Below are 24,045 nucleotides of genomic sequence, written 5' to 3' on the forward strand. Positions count from 1 at the left end.
CACACAGTAAAATTATTTCTTTGACAAAGAACAATAGACTAACTGACACTTCATTCTAAAACACCTCAACGGCTTCTCTACAGTGCATGTTTTCTCAGTGATTCAGGTCAGGCATACTTACAGTAAATTCTCCAGTAACTGCATCGAAGCCAACATGGATGGTATGTTCAAAATCTGATGGAGGGGAGATTTCTGGCCTTTCCTTTTCCTTTTTCTTGCTTCCTGAAAAAGGCATTGAAAGATCTACTGAGTAGAGATTTAAAGTCCTATTTTCCCCATATAATACAACAAACCCAAACGTTAAAACATTTCAGGTGAATATAACTATTATTCTGTTTAATGGGCACATGCATTTATATATGCAAAATGGTAATTTGATATTTTCAATTTGGCATAGACTTCACAGAAGAATCAAAAATTTCTTTTATTAAAATCTTTTATAGTATGGCAGAAGTCAAATAAGAGAATAAGAATCCCACAATGCAAGAAGCTCTACAACACATACGAAGTGCTCACAATGCCAGAAACAAAAATTCAATACAGATTAAAAATAACATTGAATATAACTTTAGTTTCAACTTCAAGTTCACCCTAAAGACAGTTAAAATTCAGTTGTGTTACTGCTTCAATTCAAGTTAGTTAATGCAAACTAGGACTTCCTGCAATGAAGATAAGATCTTATAGCCACAGACTAATTGCCTAATTTAAATTAAAAGAAAAAAGCAACCATAATAAGTACCAGAAGTGTGGACAGATAATAAGAAGGACCGTGTGAACAATCCTATCTAGATTCAATTAAATTTGTAAGATATTTTATAATGCATGGGGCTGGGTCTTTTTTTCTCCCCCATTTTTCTGACAAAGAGAATATAACTGCAAAGCATCTTCCATTTTCATTTATTTTAACTCAAAATATGAAATAAAGTTATCATTAATTATAAGCCCTTATGTTCCCTTTAACTCTGAACCTTTTCTTTTGAGTAAGTTAGGTCCCAGGAACCTGTCCTCCTGCTCTTGCAAAAAAGCCCAAGCCCTGTTTTCTTTCCTTGCTCTCCAGGTGGAAAGCTGATGCTCCAGGCCCCATCTCACAGCCTTCTGCTGGAAGGAAGAGACCTGGCAGTGAGCTGTGGCATACCTAACCCGAGATCGACAAACTGCAGGCTTTCCTAGGGTTACGCAGGTGGGCTCAGAGAGGACATGCAGTTACTACAGCACGCACGAAGCCAGCAAGAACAGCAGAGCGCTCCTAAGAACAAATGAAAGCAGCACACCATTCTAAGATCCTTCTTTACCCTGCAAGTCACCTTCGCTAAGCAAAGCTTATTTTGGAAATGTTTTGAAATACTACAAAAAGGCATCAATTTTTCTTTAAAAAAAACAAAAAAACAAAAAAAACAAAAACACCTTAACAGTAAAAGCCACAAAGTTTCAGTGCAGGGAAAGATCTGCTAAAAAAGCGGCCTCGTAGCTATAACAAGGTGAAAAGGTACAGACTACGGGGGAAGTAGCTCTCTCACTCCTCGAGCAGAGCCAGAGGGTCTTTCCGAAACACCCTCCTATGGGCGGGAAAGGAAGACGAGGGAGCTGGAGACAATACGTAGAAATGGAAAGCCACACGGGCCGCCTCGAGCCGAACAATGCAGTGGAAAGACACTGCTCTTATAAACAGGATATCTTGAACATGGCCGCACCGGCCAGAGCCAACAGGCAAGTGGGCTGTCAAACGGCCTCATTAACATATTTCCGTCGCGGGATGGGAGAAACTTGCTTACGTGAAAACATTTAAGGAAAGTGCTGTTTCTTCCCGACCTTTTGCAGTTGTTTATGTGAAAGCAGGAAAAAAAAAAAATTGTATTGCTCAGGAAGATTCATGTCCTGAAGCACTTGGGCTTCCAGGGAACAGGAGCTGGTGCTCAAATCCTCAGGCATGTGCTGCACAAATAAACCCTCGCCTTTCAAAAACACACATCAGCTTAGTACAGTAGGCAGGGAGTCTTTAAAAAAAAAAAAAAAAAAAAAAAATCACTCTTCTGGGCCGACAGGAATATCAGATCACAGAGGCACTTAAAACAGACGCAAGCAGCAAACTTCAGTCGAGAGGCAGGTCCAGTGAGTCATGTCTTGGCAGCGTGCACTTGTTCACAAGGCTGCTGGGAGGCCACGCTATTTCTGAACCTCTGGTGATGTTTGTATCACAGCTCCGTATTTACATGGGAATCCCGTTCATAAAGGGCGCCGCTTGTGTCGAACCACAAACGGATCTCAGACGTGGTCCCTTGCTCCTGTAGTTACGGCAGGCTCTCAGGCCCTGCAAAGGGAGCAGCAAACAGCTCTGTTTCAAGCAGCATGGGGGGGGGAAATGCAGGCTCCTTTCAAAAAAATAGGGGATTTGCTCTCTCTGATTAAGAAAATGCCTCAAATACAGCTCTGCTCTGCCCCAAATGAAACCACAGCAATTCAGAAACGTATTAGCCAAGGTGCTTCACATACCTGCCTGCATCACAACCCAACCTCAACGCACCACCCGATCCATTACTCCCTATCAACATGCAAAGTCACTCGCCTAAAGCGTGCTCAGGCCAACCTCCATACACACACCAAGAAACAGGGAGGTTTCTCAACAGCCTGGGTGTAGCAGGTAGATGGCTGAAGATGGGATGCTTTGCATTACTGAACCCCAGCTGAAACCACACTGAAATCCACTCCGAGCCAGAGATCTTGAGCCTGTCACATGCGTGTCCCCCTGATCTTGGGCTAGACCCCATAGAATCTCCTTTGATAAGTTCTGGTCTAAGACAAACATCTCTAGTTTTAGAGCACTTTTTTAGAGCTTTCCAAAAACACGTGCACATTCATTTGACTTCAGAAGTCTAGCCAAGGAGCTTCACGGCAATTAAGTACCGTAGTAAAAAGATGACTATCTCATCATTTATTCTGAACTAGGAAAAAAGCCTCCGTCCCTAGGTCATTAAATAACATCTTCAAACTCTTATGATTAATTCATTGCAGAACGAGCTCTGCCTTGGGGCAGAAATTCTGCATTTGAAATATCTTAAACCTCACTGTGTGCAGTTAGTCCCCCAAATCTCACCATCTCCCCAACTCTACCTCCTAGAGGTAGAGAAACCTCCCAAGGGAGTACTAGCAGAGAGGGGGGAGAGGCAAAGTTGTAGCAATAGATAGGATGATATTATCGGTGGATCTAGCAGCTGGAAGGGGAGGCATCAAAACAGCATAGGAAACTGTGGGCCGAAAAGGCAAAAAACACTACAGCAGGCTCCAGCACAGAAGCTGCTATGTGCGTTAGCGCAGCCACCTAACAGGAATCAGACAGATGCGAGAGATTGCTAATGCAAAGCTATGGTGTTTCCTGAGCAATTTAACAACATCTACAACCCAGAAAAAGATGGAACTCATTCAGACACACACAAGAAATCAAGCTGTGAAAGACAACAAAAAGCAGTGGCATATCTTAGTGCTAACTAGCCTATCTGGTTATTCATGGATGCTAAATCCGGAAGGGATCTTGCAAATCACACAGACAGAAATCTGCAGAGCAAAGCCAAACAATTTTAGCCAGGTATTCCTGTATCAAGTCTAAGCACCTGCAGCAGCCTTGTATATCTCCTAGTAAGACATGCCTTCACTTTATGAAAAGGAGAATTTACCATTTCTGTTACAACTTGTCAACTTTTGTACTGGAGTCAGGAGAAACGTTTCCCTCAAAAAAAGCCCTCTACTTTAAATACAAAGTCAGGTTAACAATCCAATTGGCATATAATCCAAATTAAAAAAAACAAAAAAATCAAGCGGGAATCTAATATTTCTGTAAAGTTTACCACCTGCAGAATAAAACAAATATATTTGAACAGGCATTTCTGGTGAGAGTGCATCTCAGCCATGCTAGTGAAAAAAACAACAGCGAACTATCGTTTCAGTGCCAGAAAGTCACTGTGTCCATTTATATTCTGCTTACGTTTGACAGCCAATTTGGCAACCATGAGGGCTGAAAGCATTTCTTCAGATGTTTACATTATCTTCGTTGTGCGTCAGCCAATTGACAAGTTTTTCCGAAACTAAAAAAGACATCTTTCAGATAGTTTCTTTCATCCGGATAATTCAATTACTATTTTTCTATTATCTTGCCATGCCATAAAACCTTCCACTTTTTTCACAATAGGACATTACTTTAAAAATTTTTTAACATTTAGAAAAGTTAAACTGGTACGATGGTCTCAAAAATGCCCTTTTCTTAGCTGAAATGACTTCTTTCATTTTTAGTTTGCATCACTGGCTATACAGACACACGCTAAACAAGTATGCAAATAACTTCCATAAATTTGGTACATGTCATTATCTATAGAGTGGTCTGCAATAAGTAACTGGATTTTTAAAAAATTCTAGACGAGTCAGCACAACTTTAGACAAGTCTTCATGCCGCTGCTTGAGGTACCACCTTTCCGGTCATTCCAGCAGTGAATAAACCCATCAGAGATGGGCACAGGGAACACCTAAGGAGAAGTAAAGGCACTATAAAATGCCATAAGGCTATCCAGCTGCCCTGCACCCACTTGCATTCTTAAAGAAATTCTTAAAAAATACAAACCAACTACATAGACTCCACTGGATGCTCCTGCAGAATTAACAGGAATTTCTTAGACCATTTGTGACTGTAAACTATTTCTATCTGAGTCATTCTATTTTCTCCACAATAAAGAGATGCTTCAGCAAACTCATGTTTCACAACACAAGCAAGCCTCACCCAGGATTACTAACCCTGAGCAACGAAGACCTTCCTTCACTTTGTGTTTACACTCTACTTCATTGTAGCCCGTCTGAAAAAAAGGCTTACAAATGTTCTGACGTCCCATCTAGACAACGACACAATTACAAATGCCACACCAGCTCCTAAACTAGGTATAGGAACAATGCATCCTCCCATTCAGAACAATGGAGGGACTTGACTCTTCCACCAGGTTTTCTTACAGCACTAACTGTAACCATTTCTAGGCGTCTCCTCCCATGACAAACAATATAATAAAATTCCAGTTTCTGTGGCATTGAAGGGCTAAGCTAGAACCTGCTCCAGACAAATGGCATTTAAACCTAGCTGTTACAACGAACAGCACTGGGATTCACTGCCTTCACAAAGCTCAGAGGCCTCAGATCTCAGTTTGTCACCACCAACCTGTAGCAACTTCTCACGTTTTAAGACTTCTCTCTCTAACACTTCTTCCTATTCTCGAAAAGAGACCACCATCACTATTGCTGTAACTTAACACCATGGTGAGTTATTTCACAAAAAGTGACCTTGCGACATAACTATCCTGCTTCCAAAAGCTTCGCTGCCCAAATATTTCCATCCTCAGAAAACAAAAACACGCTCATCATTCACTGTAGAGACTCCACCAGCTAATGGAAAGCCATCTTCTGAATACAAGGAAGCCCACCTCCAGTGTTTGCCTCCGGGATGAGGCACAGCTGCAGCGGGATAGTTCAGAAAGCTAAGCAAGAAAAAAAACACAGCTCTGGGGAAAATACTTAGTAAAGTGAATAAGTAACCGAAGGAGCAAAGTCTCTCGAAACAGTCGAACCCGTGTCAGCACAACTGACCCAGTCCTACCTAGCATGTCAACGACAAGACATAGGAAGCTGAAAACAGAACTAGAAAACATTGTGAAGATCAAGGCTTTCCCCATGAGAAGACAGTAATACGTAATTCTTTTTCCAATCCTGATATAAGCATATGTAAAAACATTATTTTTCTACCTAAATATTTGCTCTTCCACTTGAAAACTAATCCAAAAGATAAATGATATCAGCATGTGTTAATATTTGGTATTAATTTCTGTTAGGAATACAACTTTATATTAATCACAAAAATGGTAACTGGTATAGACTGAGAAAATGCACAGCAGTTTAAGGTCAGGCTAATAATTCTCCGCACAGTCTCACCCTACCAGATGTTAGAAGATTTTCTATGCACTATTTTGTTCTTCATGGGAATATATACATCCTGGAGAACGAGGATCAGGGCGCCAGTACCGTACATACATTCGTCATACAGAAAAGAGGTAAAAAGCAAACACAGATACAGTCTAGTTTCATCACAGGAAATTTTTCTCATTAATAATCCTTGTTTATAACAATCAAGAACTTGTTTATAACAATCAAGAACTAGCAATTAACCCTAGCAATGCAGTTAAACAAATTTGACCTCAATACAAGAACCTTATTTTTCTTGATTCCCCTTCATGCAAACTGCACCCTCCCACTATTTCTCTACTCTTTTTTTCTTCTAAAGGTACCACATAAATTGGTCATTGATATGAAGCAACTTCCAAATCAGCCGGATGCTCAGTTCAAACCAGGAACCTGCATTTAGTATAGCAAAATGGTAAATACTACCCAGGTCTCAGAAATACTTATTAGGCTTGTACAGAAGTGCATTATTAGAGCTTTAAACCGGGCAGCAAACCTGAGAAGCAGTAGACAGAGGTTTTCCTCAATGAGCTATTTAATTTTTTGTCCTTTACATTTCCATCTTCATGCATCCCAGTGGTAAATGGAAAAGAATATCCCAGCTCACTAAACACAGGTACCAAACTTTCAGCACTTCTCTAATCCCCCACATTTGGAAAGGTTATAATGAAATTCCATGAACCTGAAGTGCAAATTATGGACTAAAGCACTACCAAAACTTACAGGAAGAGTAAAGGAATACAGGTCATAACAGTGGAAAACTGAGGCCTCTTACCTTTTTCAGTGCTAGAGAATATGGAGATGATTTTATTCCTAGGTTTTCTCTCTTCTGGTACAGAGGGCAGGGGTTTCAAGCTGTGGTTGGCAGACAACTGGTCTTTGCCCCCTGAACTAAAGATAGTACTGCTCATCCGGACAGGAGGAGCTGGTGGCTTGTCTTCCAGTTCTCCGTTGTCAGACATGATTCTCAATAGCTAGCAAAAGCACTGAAATAGAAATACTTGTTTCAGCGTAGGAACAGAGCATGGAATACAGAAATACAGCATTTCTTCTGCTGGCCAAAAGGGGAAAGAGGATGCATTTACACTAGGTGTGCATTCGACTCTACAGAAGTTAGTAAGCACTAGACTGGCAAATACTAACATTGCCGCCGAAGGAAGCAGTCCCTCCCTCCTCTCCCTTCTGGCTTCTCCCTCCTACTTCTGTGCCACCCATCCATTTGTGAGATGAACCGACAAACTTATCCAGTGATGAAATTAATCCAGCCAAAAATGAGTCAGGTATAGGCTGGACCACTTCTGAGATTTAGTTCGCTATCTGCTCACATAAAGGTTGTGTAAGCGTAAGGGAGAGCACACATAAGGACACAAGGACAATTTCTTTCAAGGGTAGTTCTAGCTCAAAGGACTTCATGCTCTTCTGAATGCATTAAAAAGTTTTAGATGTTTCTCATCGTCATAAGACAAGATCTTCGGTAGGGAAGAATAGCTTATATTTAGAAGACATAGTTCAACACACTATCAACATTAAGTAGTGTTAAGAATATCTCTACTCAGTTTATGCAGACTACAAACAAAAAAAAAAACCCATGGGATTAGGATCTACTGGATTCATTGCAGTTCAGAATGAGGACTTGCATCTCTTACCCCTTTGCACCACAGTTCCTCTATATCTAAAATGAGAATATACCATCACCACAATCCCCTTTAAAAGCCCCTAACGAAAACCATGCTGCAAGAGAAACCATGAACAGATAACTACTAATGCTAAAAGCAGCACAAAGAGCATCAGCATGACACAGTTCATATTCCAAAACGTCTGCCCCGGCCTTTCCTCCATCCCCATAATATCCTGGAGATTTTTCTCTCTGACCACCATGAAGCAGGCAGCCCTCTACTACAGAGTGAATAATACGATGAAAGATTTACAGAAATCACCCCTTGCTGACAGCTGGAAAAACAAATATATATATATATGCCTTTCACTCCTCAATTTACTGAAGTGATGAGATATCCCCTTAGAACAGGGATCAATGTGTATCTTTTATACTTACTTCCTCTGTTGCTCACAACACTTTGGGAAATGAATAATCTACCAGTGTTTGCCAGCTGTCCCACACAGTCCCAAACCACAACTCAGGCCCAGCTACACCATTGGAGCAACTATTTTTAATGCCATTTTAAAAAGTTGGGATACGACAGTGAAATACAGCATCAAGGACACCTTATTTCCAAAGTATAAGTACAGCACTGTGTAATGTCTCTGGACAACACATGCACCTTTCACGGCACAGTCTTGGCAGAAAGATTAGAAACAAGTGGACACAACGCTCGAAAGAGGTTACAAGGAATTACTCCCATCATTGCCCAAGAATATTGTTTCCGTATCAACAGCTTCAGAGACGCAAACAGCACGAAGCCAGGCTCTGGCAGCGTAGGCATGAACTGGACGCGTGCTGGTTGCTCTGTTTGCTTAGAGATTCATGTGGAACAGCCGTCAATGGTGCGTAACGTAACCTCTACCTAGACAAATCTGCCATCGGGCCCTTCTGCCGATGACAGTAATAAATAGGCTGGCAGCGTTTGGACGTGTCAGCGGGGGTGCAGTGGCGGATTAGGATGTGATTTCTACCTTCCAGCATTCTTCCAAACGCACTTACTGATTATTCTTTCAGATGTCGCAAGTTATCTGCAGGATCTCCTGTGTTTTCCAGTACCTAAACTACAATACAGGGAAAAAATTAAGAGCCCTGGAATTTAACTGCAGGTCCGAGAAGCCGATCCAGAGGGATTTTAATGCCAGTCGCTCTCCTAACAATACGTATTGTTTGCACAAAGCCTGTCCATCCCCCCCTCAATTTGAGACATTTAAATTTCTTTATAGTCTAAGCTACCAAATCAGATATATTCAAGAGGCCTGTTGTTCAGAGCTAACTTTGAAGAGGGCATAGAGAGAAAAGAACAGTAGTGAGGAGTTGTGTGAACTGATACACAGCTCTGGAGCCAGGCATGGAGCGGTGGCAGTGCAAGGGCAGCAATCCCTTTTCCTTATTTTAATCAAATCTGAGAGAAGAGTAGGGTAAGGGTCTTTAATTATCCAAATGGGACTAGACATTTAAAAGGAAGCACTAGTCCTTTCTAACAGACAAAGAAATAAGAACAGATGACTAAATAAAGCATAGCAGTTAAAGATGCAAACCACAGAAATTTAAAATGACATGCCACAAAAGCATCAGGAGTAGCCTTTCGTTTTTTTAATTTTTTTTTTTAATTAAACACCTTATTATTTCCTCCATCCATTCACTTCTTTGAACCACCTGATATTTGCAACAGCAGGATATAAAGACAAACAACTAACTTGGGTCCTAAACCAGACAAGAACAGATGGGTACTCTAAGGCTATACCCCCCCCCCCCCAGGTCATCTGACTGATGACTGAGGCCAGTCGTCTAAATGAACAATGTTATAATTTGCTATTTAGCTTGTTTATTTTATAAAACGTTCATTACACTTTTAGTTACACGTTTTAAGTAAAATTCTCACTACAGTAAAAATTCAAGATTTTTCCAGTAGCCCAAGAAGTTCATAAGTTCTGCATTACAGCTCCTCGATCTGAAGAGAATTATTCCCAAGAGCTTTGTATTTTCAAGAGAAGAAATTATAAAGCACTAAGTTCAAGAGGGAAGCGTATGGAAATCCAAAACTCCCTCTATTCAACAAGAAAATACGGCATTTCCAAAAAGTGCCTAACAGCATATGTGCAGAATCATCAGAGCTGCAACACTGATCAGCTGTTTAGTTTTCCAGTGTTCAAAAACATGCTTGGCCTTGCTCAAAACGAGGATCAAGAGCACTGAGGAAGGAAACAATCCCAAGGAGGACTGTAGGGACCAAGAGAAGGACACACTGCAGGGGCTGACAGACTGGGACGGGAGAAAGAGTTGTACCAGGTAGGTACATCAGGTCAGATGCCAATGCACGCTCAGTCATTTGTAGTCGTACATAAAAATCTTTCATGCTCATTAAATTCGCAGTTTAGTTTAAAAAAAAATCATTTTTTTATAAAAAGCTTAATACGAGAGATTTATTTAATAATACAAAGTGTTCTAGTTTCTACGCAACCATTTCAAAGACTGGTTCAAGTGAACTTCTACATTCAAAAATGGTTTGCACATAGGATGGTTTCAATGTGCAGGAGAAACAACAGCTTTGAGCTCGCAGTTTAAAGAAATTACAACAGCTCCATTGGCAACACCGATCAGTTCATTTAAGAAAAAGAAAAAAGACCTGATCCTTCAGTCATCATCGGAAGTTAAAAGAAAAAAAGCCATCCACTCTGTAACACAGGTTTAAATCCAAATGGCTAGCTTCCTTCCAATGTCTGAGTGCTGAAGAAAGGCGCAGTCCCCCCTCCCTCGTCCTCACCCTGCCCTCACTACGCAGGGAAAGTTTCCACAGACTCCGGAAGTGCTTTTGAAATCGCTGCAGAGGTTTGGCACTAGGTGCAATGCCGGGGGGGAGGGGGGGGTGCAAATACATCCTGCAGCTCCTTTTCTGCTCCCTCGCTCCCACAGGCAGGAAAAGGAGTCTGCCCCATTTCAGGAGAGCTAAACGTAACCGCTCTCCCACCACCACACGGTCGGCTGCCTTGCTGCATCCTGGCTTGGGCTTGGGAGTGCAAGAACTGGTGGAACTTCGTTTTTTCCAGCACCTGCGAAAGAGGCTGTATATTAGCAAAGATGACGCCAAATCCACGTTTCTCTGATGGAGGCAGACACATTTTCGTTTTTACTTTGGTGGCAAGACGTTTACTGGAATGGCTAACCTAGCTTTGTGCAGCCTCCTCAAAGCATGCTAAACCTGGCAGGAAGACGACAGAAAAAACAAAGGTTATATATGTAAAAGGACATAACCGGCGTAAAGGGATTCACCTTAGCCAATTAAGATAATACCAGTAATAGCGGATTTCAGGTATATCACCGCCTCCTCCCAGCAATCACCAGTTAACTCCAAAACATTATCACTGCAAAGCCGGTAAGGGGAAGACCGACTCTCAATACTTGTTGCTAGTAGTTTATGCCACAACATGCAGTAGCTGCCCCCTCACCCTTGTGACAATGGTTTCTTGCCTTGCCCGGGGCAGCGAAAGCATCCTCTTCATCCTCTACAGTCTTAGCTACCATCACAACACGAACCGCAGCAGCTGAAGAGCAAGTGTGCTCCCTCTCCTGCTACCCAGACGGTAGCAATCGGCCAGCTGGGCGCTGTGATCTCTTAAATTGCCCAGCATGAACAGTGCCAGACCTCAAGACGGGTTCTGCGGAAATGCAGCTCTTCCTCTGCTCCCGCCTTTATCCAGGGAGGCCAAAGCAAGAAAAGCACAGAGAAACCACAGGTGTAACTTGACCCATCCTCTTCCTCACCAGCCAGACCAGCAGTAACTGATTTGCACATGCATTCACAGTTTCATTTTTACAGCGATGCTACAGGAGTCAGTTCTGCTGCTGCCGAGCTCGCTTCCTTTTGGGGGAAGAAAAGGGCCTGATAACCTACGGCAGTCCCACGCCACAAAAGAGAGACAATAGTTCCTGTCACTGCTGCTCATGAGAAAACACCCACAACCGTAACACTGAGAACGAGCAAAAGGTGGCAGGAAGGTAAAGCGAGAACCAGGCAGCCGCTAAGCGCACACTGCCGTAGCACGTTAGTCTGAGCGCTCCGGCTGCGGCTTTTTTTTTTTAAATTCCCCTTGCGTGAGTCTAAAGCTGGTGGCTTCCTGAAGAACTTCCTAAGCGCAGCCCTGGGGCTGCTGCTGGCTCTCACAGCCTCCCTCGTGATCGGCGTTGGGGCTGACACCCGCTCCCTTCCCAGCCGAGGCAGGGTCCACGCGCTGCTGCCGGCACCGGCCCCTCGCTGCCACGGCCTTGCTATTTAGTGCCTTTCACTTCTAAAAGAAGAAAAAGAAAAAAAAAAAAAGACAAACATTTTCCCCTCAAACTTGTTTTCGGAAGGACAAAAAGGGAAATAAAATGAAATAGAGGACAAGCATCTTCCTATCTGCTCTGCTGCTCGTTCACATTTTTCCTAGAGCACTGGTACTTTGGCAGATTAGGTTACAAATACGCATTATATATGCATCCGTGTTAGCCTTATTCTGTCACGTACATCATAAGACCCAGAGCAAGAAGAAGGTGCCATATGTCAAATGCAACCACTGGACTAAGAATTCCCATATCACTACGAGCTCAAATTGTATTTTTAAGATGTAATTTCAAATTAATGTACTCAGGGACGTATGCTACATCGCTATTTCAATGCCTAGACTTTGATGCAGAAGTAAATTGACTGAATTACTGCTTGAAAAGGAAAACGCATCAAACTCGGGGCTGTTTGATAACGTGCATGTAAATGCCTATTCCCGGCACAAGATATCCTTGCGTTACACTGCTACTTAAGCAGCAGATCTTTGAGGAGTTAGAACACTGCTACCGGTGACGTAAACCGAATCCAACATACCCTCTGCCAGGAGGCTCCTGGAGCTGCAAACTGGGCTCAGTTCGGTTTCATACAGCTAAAAATTACTCAACCAATTTACTATCAGCAAGGTAACACAGAAGGAGCAAGGCACATTTAAGGCCCTTTTGCAGAGCTGACCAAAAAGCAGAAGTAACCAATTTCAGCCTAACACTATGTTAAGAAACATAACCACTTGGCTTTTGAAATCACGATCTTAGATGCACCACTAAAGCTGCAGGACTTTGGTGGGACACGACATGAACTGGTTCAAGGAAACCTGCAGCACATTTGAGCCGCGGACATAGACAGCACGCACAACGCTGGCAAGCAACAAGGCAAAAACTTCACCTAGAAAAGCCTTGATCACCCCTGCTCTATCTAGCACAGCGCTCAAGGGTTGAGAAAAGAAAGTTATCCTCACGGCAATCGACACTGCGGCTGTCATCTGCCGTCTTCCTGTAGGGCCTTATAGGGTGCTATGGGCAACATCTGTCGCACACGAAAAGCGGCATCCGGGACAGGCAGATCCAGAGCAGAGGAACGCCAAAGAGATGCCTCCCAAATAAACATCCAAGACAGAAGACATCAAAATAAGAAAGCCGATGAACGCTTCTGCAGGAATGTCTAATAAGAAAAACCGACACAACGAGAGATTTAAGATAGTCATGCTCTACTCTTAGTTTATATCATAAAAATACTTGCTGAAAATGCCTGGAGACTCAGTCTCAGGACACTGATCCATGCCCCCAGTGAGTTTGCTTCCTAGCTTGACCTCAGGCTCCCCAGCGCCACCTTTTAATTTCTGGAGGAAAAAAAAAAAAAAAAAAAAAAAAGGAAAAAAAACCTTCCTGATGGAGATGAGACTTGATTCTTGATTCTTGCTTATTCTAGAAGAACAAAAGGCAAACAGACCTTCAAAAAAAAAAGTGATATCTATGTCATGCAGTTCTTGTATGGAGACTGGAGGCCCAGTCACCTTATCGAATATTCTGTTTTTGTAGACCAACTAGATTTCAGTGCAAAAGCAGAATGAAGTGTCTGCATGGGTATTTTTCTTTCATGCCTTCCCCCACTTTTTTAAGGCTCCTGTTGAGCAATAGATTTCCTGTGATTAGCTCACTTAGTACTGATTATAGCTCACTTCCTCCCAGGGATTAGCTGAAAGCAGCTTTCTGACAAGTTTTTATTCAGACCGTGCTACCTAGTCACAGCTCGCTTCCTGCCCCATCGCTAACAGCACATTAATTCAGCAGCTGATCAATTTGCAATGATTTCAACACTGCAGAAAAACTCATGGATCCTACAAAACTCCACCGGCTGCCGTCACAGAAAGCAAAGTGAATCTTTTTTGATGTCCTGCTTTCCAAGTCAACGTGCTTGGATCCATGAGATTTAATCAGATCCAAAAAGGAGTTTTCTGAAACACTAGGAGACTACCTTTGCAGATTAAGAATACTTATCTCTTCAATTCAGAAAAGCTGGTGGAAAACCAGCAGTGGCAGACACAGAATTACTCTCCCTCAGACTTGGCAAATGCAGTCTCAGATCTTCGGCCCACCAAGAGAGGACTTGTGCGAAAGCAAGTGTAAGGGTAACCTTGATAATGTCCACTGAGAGCCAAAAGGATAATCTGTACCACGTATGTTTATTAAAAACATGTGCAGATGCCCTAATACAACATAGAGCTCTCCAATCTTGCGCACTCTAAAAAGGCGGACACCAATCTCCACGGGACCTGCTGAAACATCTCTTTTCAGCTTTAGGTGGTCCCACATAAAAGTAGTATTTCATCAAACCACACACCCACGAAAGTTAACAGTTATTTTTATTTAACTTCCCTTTATGGGAAGGAGGAAGGTCAAGGAAAATAGACTAACCTAAGATATTCCAGCCAAGCACAGATCTCTCTGATTTGCAAGCACAACGAAGCAAGACACCCCTTCAAACTGTAATGAAAAAAATGGATCAAAAACACAGATAAAGAAACCTGAGTACCTCAAATCTTAATTTTTCATTAAGGTACATGCAAGGACACCAATTAACCAATCTAACTGCCTGTCAAGGCCTACGCGCTAAGGGAGCAGATAAATTGCCAACAGCTTTTTTGCAAAATTAATAGCCACAAGCACCATCAAGCATTTACAATGCAAACATCCAGCTGGTAAAGAGGCTCTTTCTTGCTATCTTCCCTTTACTGCTACACGCAACACAGCCAACACATAGTCTTACTGTACAGATGGTATAGCAGAAACTCGATATTTTGCAAAATCAGACTAAAGGACACACACGACAACATACCCAGGTAAATTCTTTCCACCTTATCTTTTTCAGACCCCTCAAATTCCTTATGATTTTTGCTAACTCAGGAAGAGAAAACATAACACAGATAAAAATAGCTGGTATTTAATTATCAAGTGAAGGCGGCAGTTAAAAAAAAAAAAAGTTGGTCAAAGCAGAAGAAATAACGTACAAAAGCAGAAGGCAAAGAACAGGAAGCTAGCTTCAAGCTTTTGTACAGAAGAAGAAAAACTGTAATGAGACATGCTTACTGTGGACCAAACTACAGAAGACAAATATCCTACTGCATCTGAAAGGGTTACTAAGGCTCTGGTAGATCCTTCTAAAGAAGGATGGTCTTCAAATCCACTGCCAAAGTACTTTGCAACCTAAAGCAACTCAGCTATTTACTTCCTAAGGCACTTAGCAGATGTGCAAAGTCTTGCACTAAAAACAAGCAACCAGACTACTAAAATGGCACATTAGACATAAAAATAGATCCTGGTATTCTAATAAGCTATCAGTGGTAGACATCGCCGTCTCATTTTCAAGAGAAGGCAGTTGACAAATGAATGTATTAGACCTATTACTTCTTCATCCCTCAGTGCTTATAATTCAGACATCTTCACTTCTCAGTGCAGGAACAATAAAGTACAACTTTGCTATAATTATTAATAAGATAAGCAAAATAGATTACACTTCTAAGCTTCTGGCAGCCTACCAAACTGGCAGATCAACTTCACAAAGTCTGTGTATCTAGCTGAAAACAAACAGCAACGAGCACATCCCTTGGTAAGGAGAATTTTTTCTCCTGAATTTTCAATTTTTAACTTTTTTTGGTGGAAGGGAGAAGTAATTTCTTAATTATCAATTATGTTTTGTGATTGAAAAAGATGGTAACAGATTTAAAGATATTCAAGCTATTAAGAAATACTAATATATATATATATATATTTTAATTAAAATCAAAAGAGGCACAGCCTAAAGACAGGATGTTCAAGAGTCCCGGTAAGAGTCCATCGTGCCACAGAAAATTTAAGCAAATTATGATACTTTGCTTCACAACATACTGCAAGTCTTGTGATACATCGCCACTTTTTCTCCTTTAAACTACAAACAACAGTCAACTTGCAGCACCTGAATTCTAATTTCTGCTTCATAAAGAGAAATTAAAATCAAGTGGGATCCATTTTGGTTCTCCGCTGCAGGGCTGGGTAGCTACCGCCTACCAGCTGAATTCAGGCCACACTCCATTTCATACAGCCCACAGCTACAGCTTTTCTTCAACGAACCATTGTGCAACGCTGCATACTGACACTATGAACTCAAAGGTGTGTGAAAAGCCTATTCAGCCCTCAACAAGGAAATCACTTACCCCCGCTCTAGCAACTTAAAAACCGAGTTGCCTAAAGAAAGACACCCTGCAGCATACACATCCCATGCAAATCTGTGTTTCAAGGTGTTTGTGCTTACTCGTATTTCATTAACTAGAAAACACTTTTGAACCTTTATTTTCGTGAGCTGAGGTTTTCTAAGATCAAAGGAAAATGAGGAAAAACACAAGCAGGGAAAGTTTGCAAGAAAAAAATCCAAGCCTTTATCTCATCCTTGAGCTTCTCTCTTAATTAAACTCAGCATTCACAGGCAGCGAGAGATCCTGCATTCCAGAGCAAAAGTCATTTGAATAAAGGGTATTCTACTGTGCACTAGTAACCTGCACAACTTGGTACATTTTTATATTTCTAACAGCATTTATAGCAGTTTTAACCTAGTACAATCGCCACTCAGTATATCAATGAGACATCTCAGAAAACATCAGCCTACCGGTGTTGTAGAGAGCAATCGCCATTAGAAGACATTAGGAAACAAAGTCTTTTTTAACCTCCCAAATGATTATTGGGCAACAGTAAGACCTTTAGCAAAGAGCTGGATTACCTGTCCAAATTAGCAGCCTGAGACTAACCAGAAAGAGAAGAAACATTCAGTGTGTACCAGGATCATAAAAAAAAAAAAAAAAAAGAAAAGAAAAAAAAGAAAAGAGGGGGGGAAGATTCCATGCTTTAGGGATCCATCACTATCCCATCACACTGATACAGCTATCAAATGTCACTTAAGAAAGAAAAGAATAATAGGGGGAAAGGTATAGGGAAACGAAGACAGAAATAACACCTTCCAGAAATACCATTTTTTTCACATATGCTATGAGTAGAGCTCTTTGTTCCTCTCTCGTGGTTGGCCAAGGTTAGATTAAACTGCAGTATAGCGTTAGCAGTAGCTTTAGCTCAACTTGACAGCCCCAGGGGCAAAACTCTTGGCTCTTCTTGCAGTGCCAGCCTGGAATAAAATGGCACACCAGTAAGTTCTGCCTCTTCTAAACAAGCTTTCCCAATCGCTACATGCACCAGTGGCTACCAGTACAGAGCTACCATCCTGGTAATTACAACCACTTGTAACGATTCACAGGTCCGCTATAAGTTCCCGTAGTCCCAGCAGCAGAAGCTTACTTCTTCATAGCCACGCAGAACGTGAATCCATCAATAAACAGCACTGCCTACAAGAAATCAGACTCAGGATCTTTAAACATGAAAAGCACTGGAGCACGACACCAAGCCTTTTAAAAAAATATTAAACAGAGAAAGGCCTCGAGTGGACACAATTCATTTTCTGCACATATTCCAGCAGCACCACAGAGAAAATTAAAGATCATTTCTTATGGGAAAAGGGGAAACCTGGGAAAACTATATTCCATTTGCACCATGGCAGATGAACACAGTGATGCCTTCGAACCCGCCAATTCCTACCCGAGACGTGTTCCGTGCAGCACCCTGCTTCCGCACAAGAGAAAATCATTTGACACTAGCTGGGAAAGCTATTTTCGGCTAAGTATTTGAGGTAGCAAACTGTACCAACAAGTGACTGTCATTAACCCGTTGTTCCTAGCATGTTTAGCTCCACCAGCAGAGGTAAAGATCACGTGATGGAGCATACAGTCGGACCCTACAGCCATTGGCACAGTATCATAGCCCATCCTTCCCAACTGCTTCAAGCATCAATAGTATAGAAAGCACAAACTGTAGCTGTCACATCTCAACCTGACAAGGATTTTAAAGTTCTTAGAAAATTTCAGATGTGTCAACAGAGAAGACCTGTGTTCATCCACAGAGTAACAGCAGACTATAATACACAAAATAGGAAAAAGTCAGCTAAACAAATCCGCTCTGTAAACCGCTCTTCAGTATTCACACTCCGGTACTCATTTTATGATGTTTCCCTTGCACGCTGGTAAATTTTTTCCTATTTTGAAATTACTTTTAAAGACTACATACAGATACAAGCAACACAGGACTCCATGAATCAAACAACAAATCCCTGATATTCGGACAAATGTTCTTGTACATCTTTCAGAGAACCAAAACACTAGTTTCAGGGAACCTGAAAAATGCCGCATTCATCAATTTGCATTCAAAAAAACTGAATGCCAGAAATAAGGGTTTTTTAACTTAATTTTTCAAAGTTTTCTTTTAGTGGTAAAACTACTTCTCTATCTCTTCATACTTATAAATAAATTTTAGATAAAATGCCAAGGAAATTAATCCAAACCAACTAGAACTGGCTGTATAGAGTATCCAAGTTACCAAGCAATATAAAAAAACCTCATCCAAAAAAGCTAAAATGCTGTCATAATTCAAGGACAATTAAATGTACAATGATTTGAATACCAATTATAAGCAGTCAAACAAATTTATCAAATTTTCCAAATATCGTAATAAAACTTAACACTTGATGTTATCACACTTCACAGAAGTTAGTATTTTGTCCCTTCTTTAGTGGTAGAGAAACAAATGCAGATTATCTCTAACAGTCAAATGCTGTTTATATGAGAGTGCTGCAGCACCAGGAACACAAAAATAGAATTCATTACAGCTCGAGAATGAAATACTTTTTCAAAATAAAAATACAAAATGAAGAAAGCACCTACCAATTTTATACATACAAGTACAGTGCAAATTACAACAGAACAGGGTAACGAGCACTTTGCGAAGCAGGAGTGCTTCCAAACTAAGCAATCAAGTTAAAATAACATTTAAACAGAATATTGAATTTGGGAAGCTTTAAAAGACCTTCAGAAACCTACTAACAAATTATGACAGGAGTTTAACATAGAAGCAGTATATTAGAAACCAAGGCGAAGTAAGTTTAGCTCAAAATGTGAGAGAGTAAATATTGGGTCCAAGTTCTACGTACTGCTGGTAACAAGTAGCCTTTGGGCGCCTATCTATCACGTTGCCTAACAATGTGTATAAGCTGTTAATCAACAATAAATGTGATCCTGTCAAACTCATTATTCAAATGGTTATTTGGTTATTTTATTCTATTAATATGTCAGCAGAGTGAAGTTAGTAAGGGCTGGACTATCTGGACAAGGAAACTACAGAACTGTTGCAGCAAGCTCATGAGTGTTTGGAGTTTCTTTCTTCTTTTCACAGGGGAGAAGGAAGGAAACGTAAAATTGAGATTATTTTGCTTGAGACAGAAAGATAGGACAGGGTTGTCTTCATTACAGAACACCCCAGCAGACCAAGAATTGGAAGTGGTTAGCAAACTGACAAGTGAAGACCTTCGACCAGGTCTTCCCAAAACACGGTAAAACCAGAACACACTAACTGTGTGACTTATAATATGGCCAAGAGATAATGATTCCTTATTTCTTTCTTGGAAATAGCCTGTCTTAAAAGGAACTTGAAAATAATACAGCTAAAGGGAGAGATGCAATTTAAACAAACTTTGGGTTGAATGTTATTAAAAAATGAAAACAGGGTCTCAACAGGACAGCACTTGAAGAAGTTTAAAGTTAAGTAGCCCTATCAGCTCCACATATTATAATTACATAGCAGTTCAATACAGAATGAATGAAATTCTTCAGAGGAGAATGATAAAGTTTCAGTGAAATATTACAGAGCAAGAGTAAAGTTCTTGAAAATTTATTTTTGTGAGGCTTCGGCATTTACATATGAAAAGGATGCAGTTCTCAACTCCAATTCTACCTTTTCATCTTGCCTCCAGTAACAGCTGTGCAATTATACAGTAGCTGAAGATGCCTGTGAGGATGAGACTGAACTCACATAAAGGGACCTCAGCGGCTAATGACCACCCTCAAAAAATCATCCATGAATTGGAGTCTTCCCTCCCTGAGGTCCTCACATACACACATACTATCCCAATAAGAAATTAAAGCCATTTACTCTTTTCTAGTAGACTTAAGGGGTACTTCACTTATCTGAGGGGCTCTAACTTCACAGCAAGGGATACACCATAACAATAAAAAAAAGAAACAATTGAGAGATTGACATCTCGCATGCTGTGCCATGAATACAAGACTTGTGTTATAGAACCACCTTAATCTTGGGCACTAGCTGAGCCCTAAAACACAGGAAGATGGAGGATACATCAGGGAAGCATCACTATGTGATTGTCTTGCCCCCATACTCCTTCATCCGCAGGCACTGCAATCGCAGGGTACTGCAGAAAGCAGCTGAAGCAAGTCCTGGGCCACATCCCAGCTCCAAAAAGTCATTTAATAGGATCCCCCCAACAAGGGTGAGGCAGATATTAAAGTGATAACAACGGATATCACAGCTGATACTACCCAAAAAGAGACCTCAGTCAGCATACTGGGCTAGAGTGGCCGATGCTCTGAGCCAGCACAGATAATTTTACACCTTCCATTTTTTTCTTTTTTTTTGTAATTTAAAATACTATTAGATACTACTAGGCAGTCTGAACATATGAACCAGGGTACAAAACACTTTTATTGCAACAAATCAGCACTGAAGGCTGACAAGTTCTGTGACTAGGAAAATTCAAACAAATTAAAGAACACACATACACACAAAAGATCATCCTCAAAAAGTTATGGTAACAGTATAAAAAAGTTAATCCATAATATAATGCCTCCAGAAGTGGTCTACTTTCTAAGAGCTTGTCATCTAAGGGAAAATCCTCTCAGGTCCTTTCAATTCTGTTAAGAAAACAGGAAGCGAATTTCAGTAAGCTATTTCAAAACAGTTAAGTAGAGATAAAGATCTCTATTAAACTTGGTAGCAAAGAGAAAGCCCACAAAATATCAATTCGAGCGGTCACTTGCCACCAGTCTGTCACCACACTGCTTATGGGAGAATGGTCCGTTTCCCACTGTTGACCAGGTACGTATGCGCACATGCGAGTAGCGCATGAAACCAGAAATAAAGCACTAATGATCCCTGTGCCTAGTTTAAGGAATAAAAGGATGTAGCTAAGAAAAAGGAACAATTAAATTCCCGAAGTTTGAGGACTTCTGAGAAGATATTTGACAAACTGACAAAAATGTTAACAGTTAAGCAAGAGAAAGCTGTTTCAGCAGCTGAGGAAACACGTTCGTTCTCACTCAGGAGAGTGACACAGAACAACGGTTCGATCCATCTTCAGTCTCGACTAAGATCCCTGAAACGAAACAGACTTCTCCAGTTAAGAGGTTATGATAAACTTAGACACCTAGCAACTCATTCCGGCCCACGGGCTTTGGGAGAAATAAAGTAGTAAAGTAGGACTGACAACGGTCACTTAGCCAAGTAAGATCTGGTAGAAAAGTGCTGCCAAAGACTAGCTTCCAAAGGTTTTCAACACCAGGGCAAGGGCAATACCCAAAACAGCGGAACGCGTCACGGGAAAGCGTAACATGACAAAAGCCAACGTCAGCAGCGTGTCTGACAATTACCTCTTAAAAGCAATGAGGGAATGAAGAAAAAAATCATTTAAAAAGAGTTAACGTAGATTTTGTTATTCCAGAAAAATAAAACCATCAAGATCATGAATGGAACCAAATACTATTTTAAAACCGTTTCATCTTGGTATTTTCACTTTTCCTCCAATCTTATAGTTTACCCTTCCCCCTTTTGTTCCTATTTCTTTTTTTTAAAGAAACTAAAATTTTATTACTTTGGATGCTCCGAGCCCTACTAATATTGTTGTGGATGTGCTATCATATGGTTTTACCAGATGTTTTAACTTCTTCCACATGAGTAATACTCTAGTAAATGTTACCAAAGATGAGTTCATTTGCTTCTGCTGCAAAAAATGAGGCTTTCTAGAGAATGCATAAGAAGCCAAGAAGAGGGAAAATTATTCCTCTTAAAAGTAAAATGTTTTACAATGAAATAATTATTAAAAAAGATGGCACCAAAACTGAAAAATAAAATGCTCAGACCTGCCTGTGTAGAAAACATCCAAACAAACTGAACTACTCTGAATTTTCATTTTCCCATTTACATCAGCTACCTAGAAAAATAATCTTATATCTAAAACCTGCAGCATTGATTTTCAAAAAATAAAAATAAAATAAAATAAAAAAGCACAGCACTACTATACCACATACATAAAACCCTTGAAAATAAGTCCAGAACAGCAGAAAAGCAAAGCAAGCATTCACAAAAGCAATGAGTCATTAGTGCCCTGTCAACACGTACTTTGGTTACTGTGACAAAGTCTCCATCCCACCATTCTGCCATATACTGCACAACATGACAAAAATGAAAATCAGAGAGAGGTACTTGCACGAATTTCCTGATTGCGGCGGTCAGGACTCTCTTTACCACAAAGAGCTACTTCTGACACTCAGTGGTTAAGTCTGGACATTAATATCAAAGAGCCTTAGCATGTCAGCACCGGATTAAAGTTTACTGCTCTTCTTGCTAAATACTTTTCAAAATCCTGAACTTAACTTGCACCTTGCGGTGGAAGAAGCAAGGGGACAAGTAGAAAAGATATTAGTGATAGTGTTCCAATTCTAAAAATCAAAGCTGTCCCTTAATTGTATTTTTGCAATCATGACAGCTGGTATTTCACACATTAAAAAAGAGCTCTTTCAAAGTAATAAGAATTTAACATAAACATTAGAACTTTCCAGGCCATCGCAAATGATAATGATATTTTGTGAAGAGGTCTACAACTTAACACCAGTTTGTTCAGTTTATGTTTGATCTGCCGACTGAAATAACATTCCCAAAAGCTCAGAAACACGTGTGAAAATGACTGAAGGAGCAAAAAGCTAGACACACAACTTTCCAGCTCTTATGAACCGGGCCATCAGTGTCAGATCTCTAAGCAAAAGTTTCAAGCCAAGTTTAAAATCAGTGATTGGTTTTCTGTCAATTAATTTCTCTGATCCAGATCAGAACAGACTCAAGGAAGTCCCAGCATTACTGCATGGGAGTGGGTAAAAATAACTGCTCCGGGCCAGGGGAGATCAAGACCCTCTCTTCTTCTCTCCCCACCGCTAAACAGCTGGTTCTCAGACTGACCTAGGGGTAAAAATCAAGCAGCCCTCTTACCTTAACACATCCCTGGTCTAAAACAGTTGCTGCAAGCAGACTTAATGATCAGGTAAAAATCTCAAGCCCTCTACATATTTAACACTACACCAAGTATTTCATCAACTACAATCCAATTACTAGGTCAAAACAAGCAAACATGGTGCAAACAGCAGTCCTAATCATTTAGGAAGCCACGCAAATTTGGAAAAAGACTTAGCTAAGATCCAAATGTTTGGAGCTGCCTAAGCTGACCCCGAGCCCTTTTACCAAATTCTGTATTCCCAAGCTACATACACTGCCAAAGAACCGCAAATCACATCTTTTTATGCCATGAAGACAATGGTATTGAACTAGGAGCCATTTATCTGCATGCTCTCAGCCTGCAGATACATACCAGCACAGAGGTGGGAAAACTATCTTGGTGTGTACCTTTAAAGCGGTGTTTGTGTGTGAATTAGCCTAAAAGGTCCTACAGACACACAGCTGGGACTGTCTACGGAGACTGTTCTCACTTGTTGGTCCTTTCTCCTCCAGTACCTTCAAAGAGAACTCACTACTGGCATTTTAGCTAGCCACACACAACTGGCACGTCAGTGCTGACAAATTGACGTGATCGGTCCATACCAGGAGAGGGAGATCCTTTCCACGACCTCTAAATTCCAGAGATGCTCTTTTCAGCAGCACCTCGATTACACCAGAAATCATTTCTCCTGGATTCTGGTACCTTGAATCAGCAAAAAGTGCCAAAATTTTTTCATTCATTGCCTTCTAATTCCTGACTGATCAAACAGTTTAGCTGGAATGTTTTATTAGCTTTTTCTTCCATCTTTAAGTTTTTATCTTCTCTTTTTACCTTTTAGGTAATGTTCTGAAATTTTAAAAATTACTCATTTTAAAACATTAACAAAGATTATTTCCAACTC

General features: G+C 40.8%; 1 protein-coding gene across 2 annotated transcripts in view; it reads right to left on the reverse strand.

Annotated features, from left to right (window-relative positions):
- Positions 1-24,045, reverse strand: part of PAK2 (p21 (RAC1) activated kinase 2) — a 49,608-nt gene that overhangs the window by 18,889 nt on the left and 6,674 nt on the right. For both annotated transcript variants that reach the window (XM_064517156.1, XM_064517155.1), the window contains exons 2-3: positions 6,758-6,968; positions 122-222 (exon numbers count right to left, since the gene is read on the reverse strand). In XM_064517156.1, coding sequence (XP_064373226.1) covers positions 122-222; positions 6,758-6,944 — 288 coding nt within the window. In that variant the 5' untranslated portion in view covers positions 6,945-6,968. The remainder of the gene's footprint in view (positions 1-121; positions 223-6,757; positions 6,969-24,045) is intronic.

This window comes from Dromaius novaehollandiae, chromosome 9 (assembly GCF_036370855.1).
Source record: "Dromaius novaehollandiae isolate bDroNov1 chromosome 9, bDroNov1.hap1, whole genome shotgun sequence".
In the NCBI taxonomy this organism is placed as follows: domain Eukaryota; kingdom Metazoa; phylum Chordata; class Aves; order Casuariiformes; family Dromaiidae; genus Dromaius; species Dromaius novaehollandiae.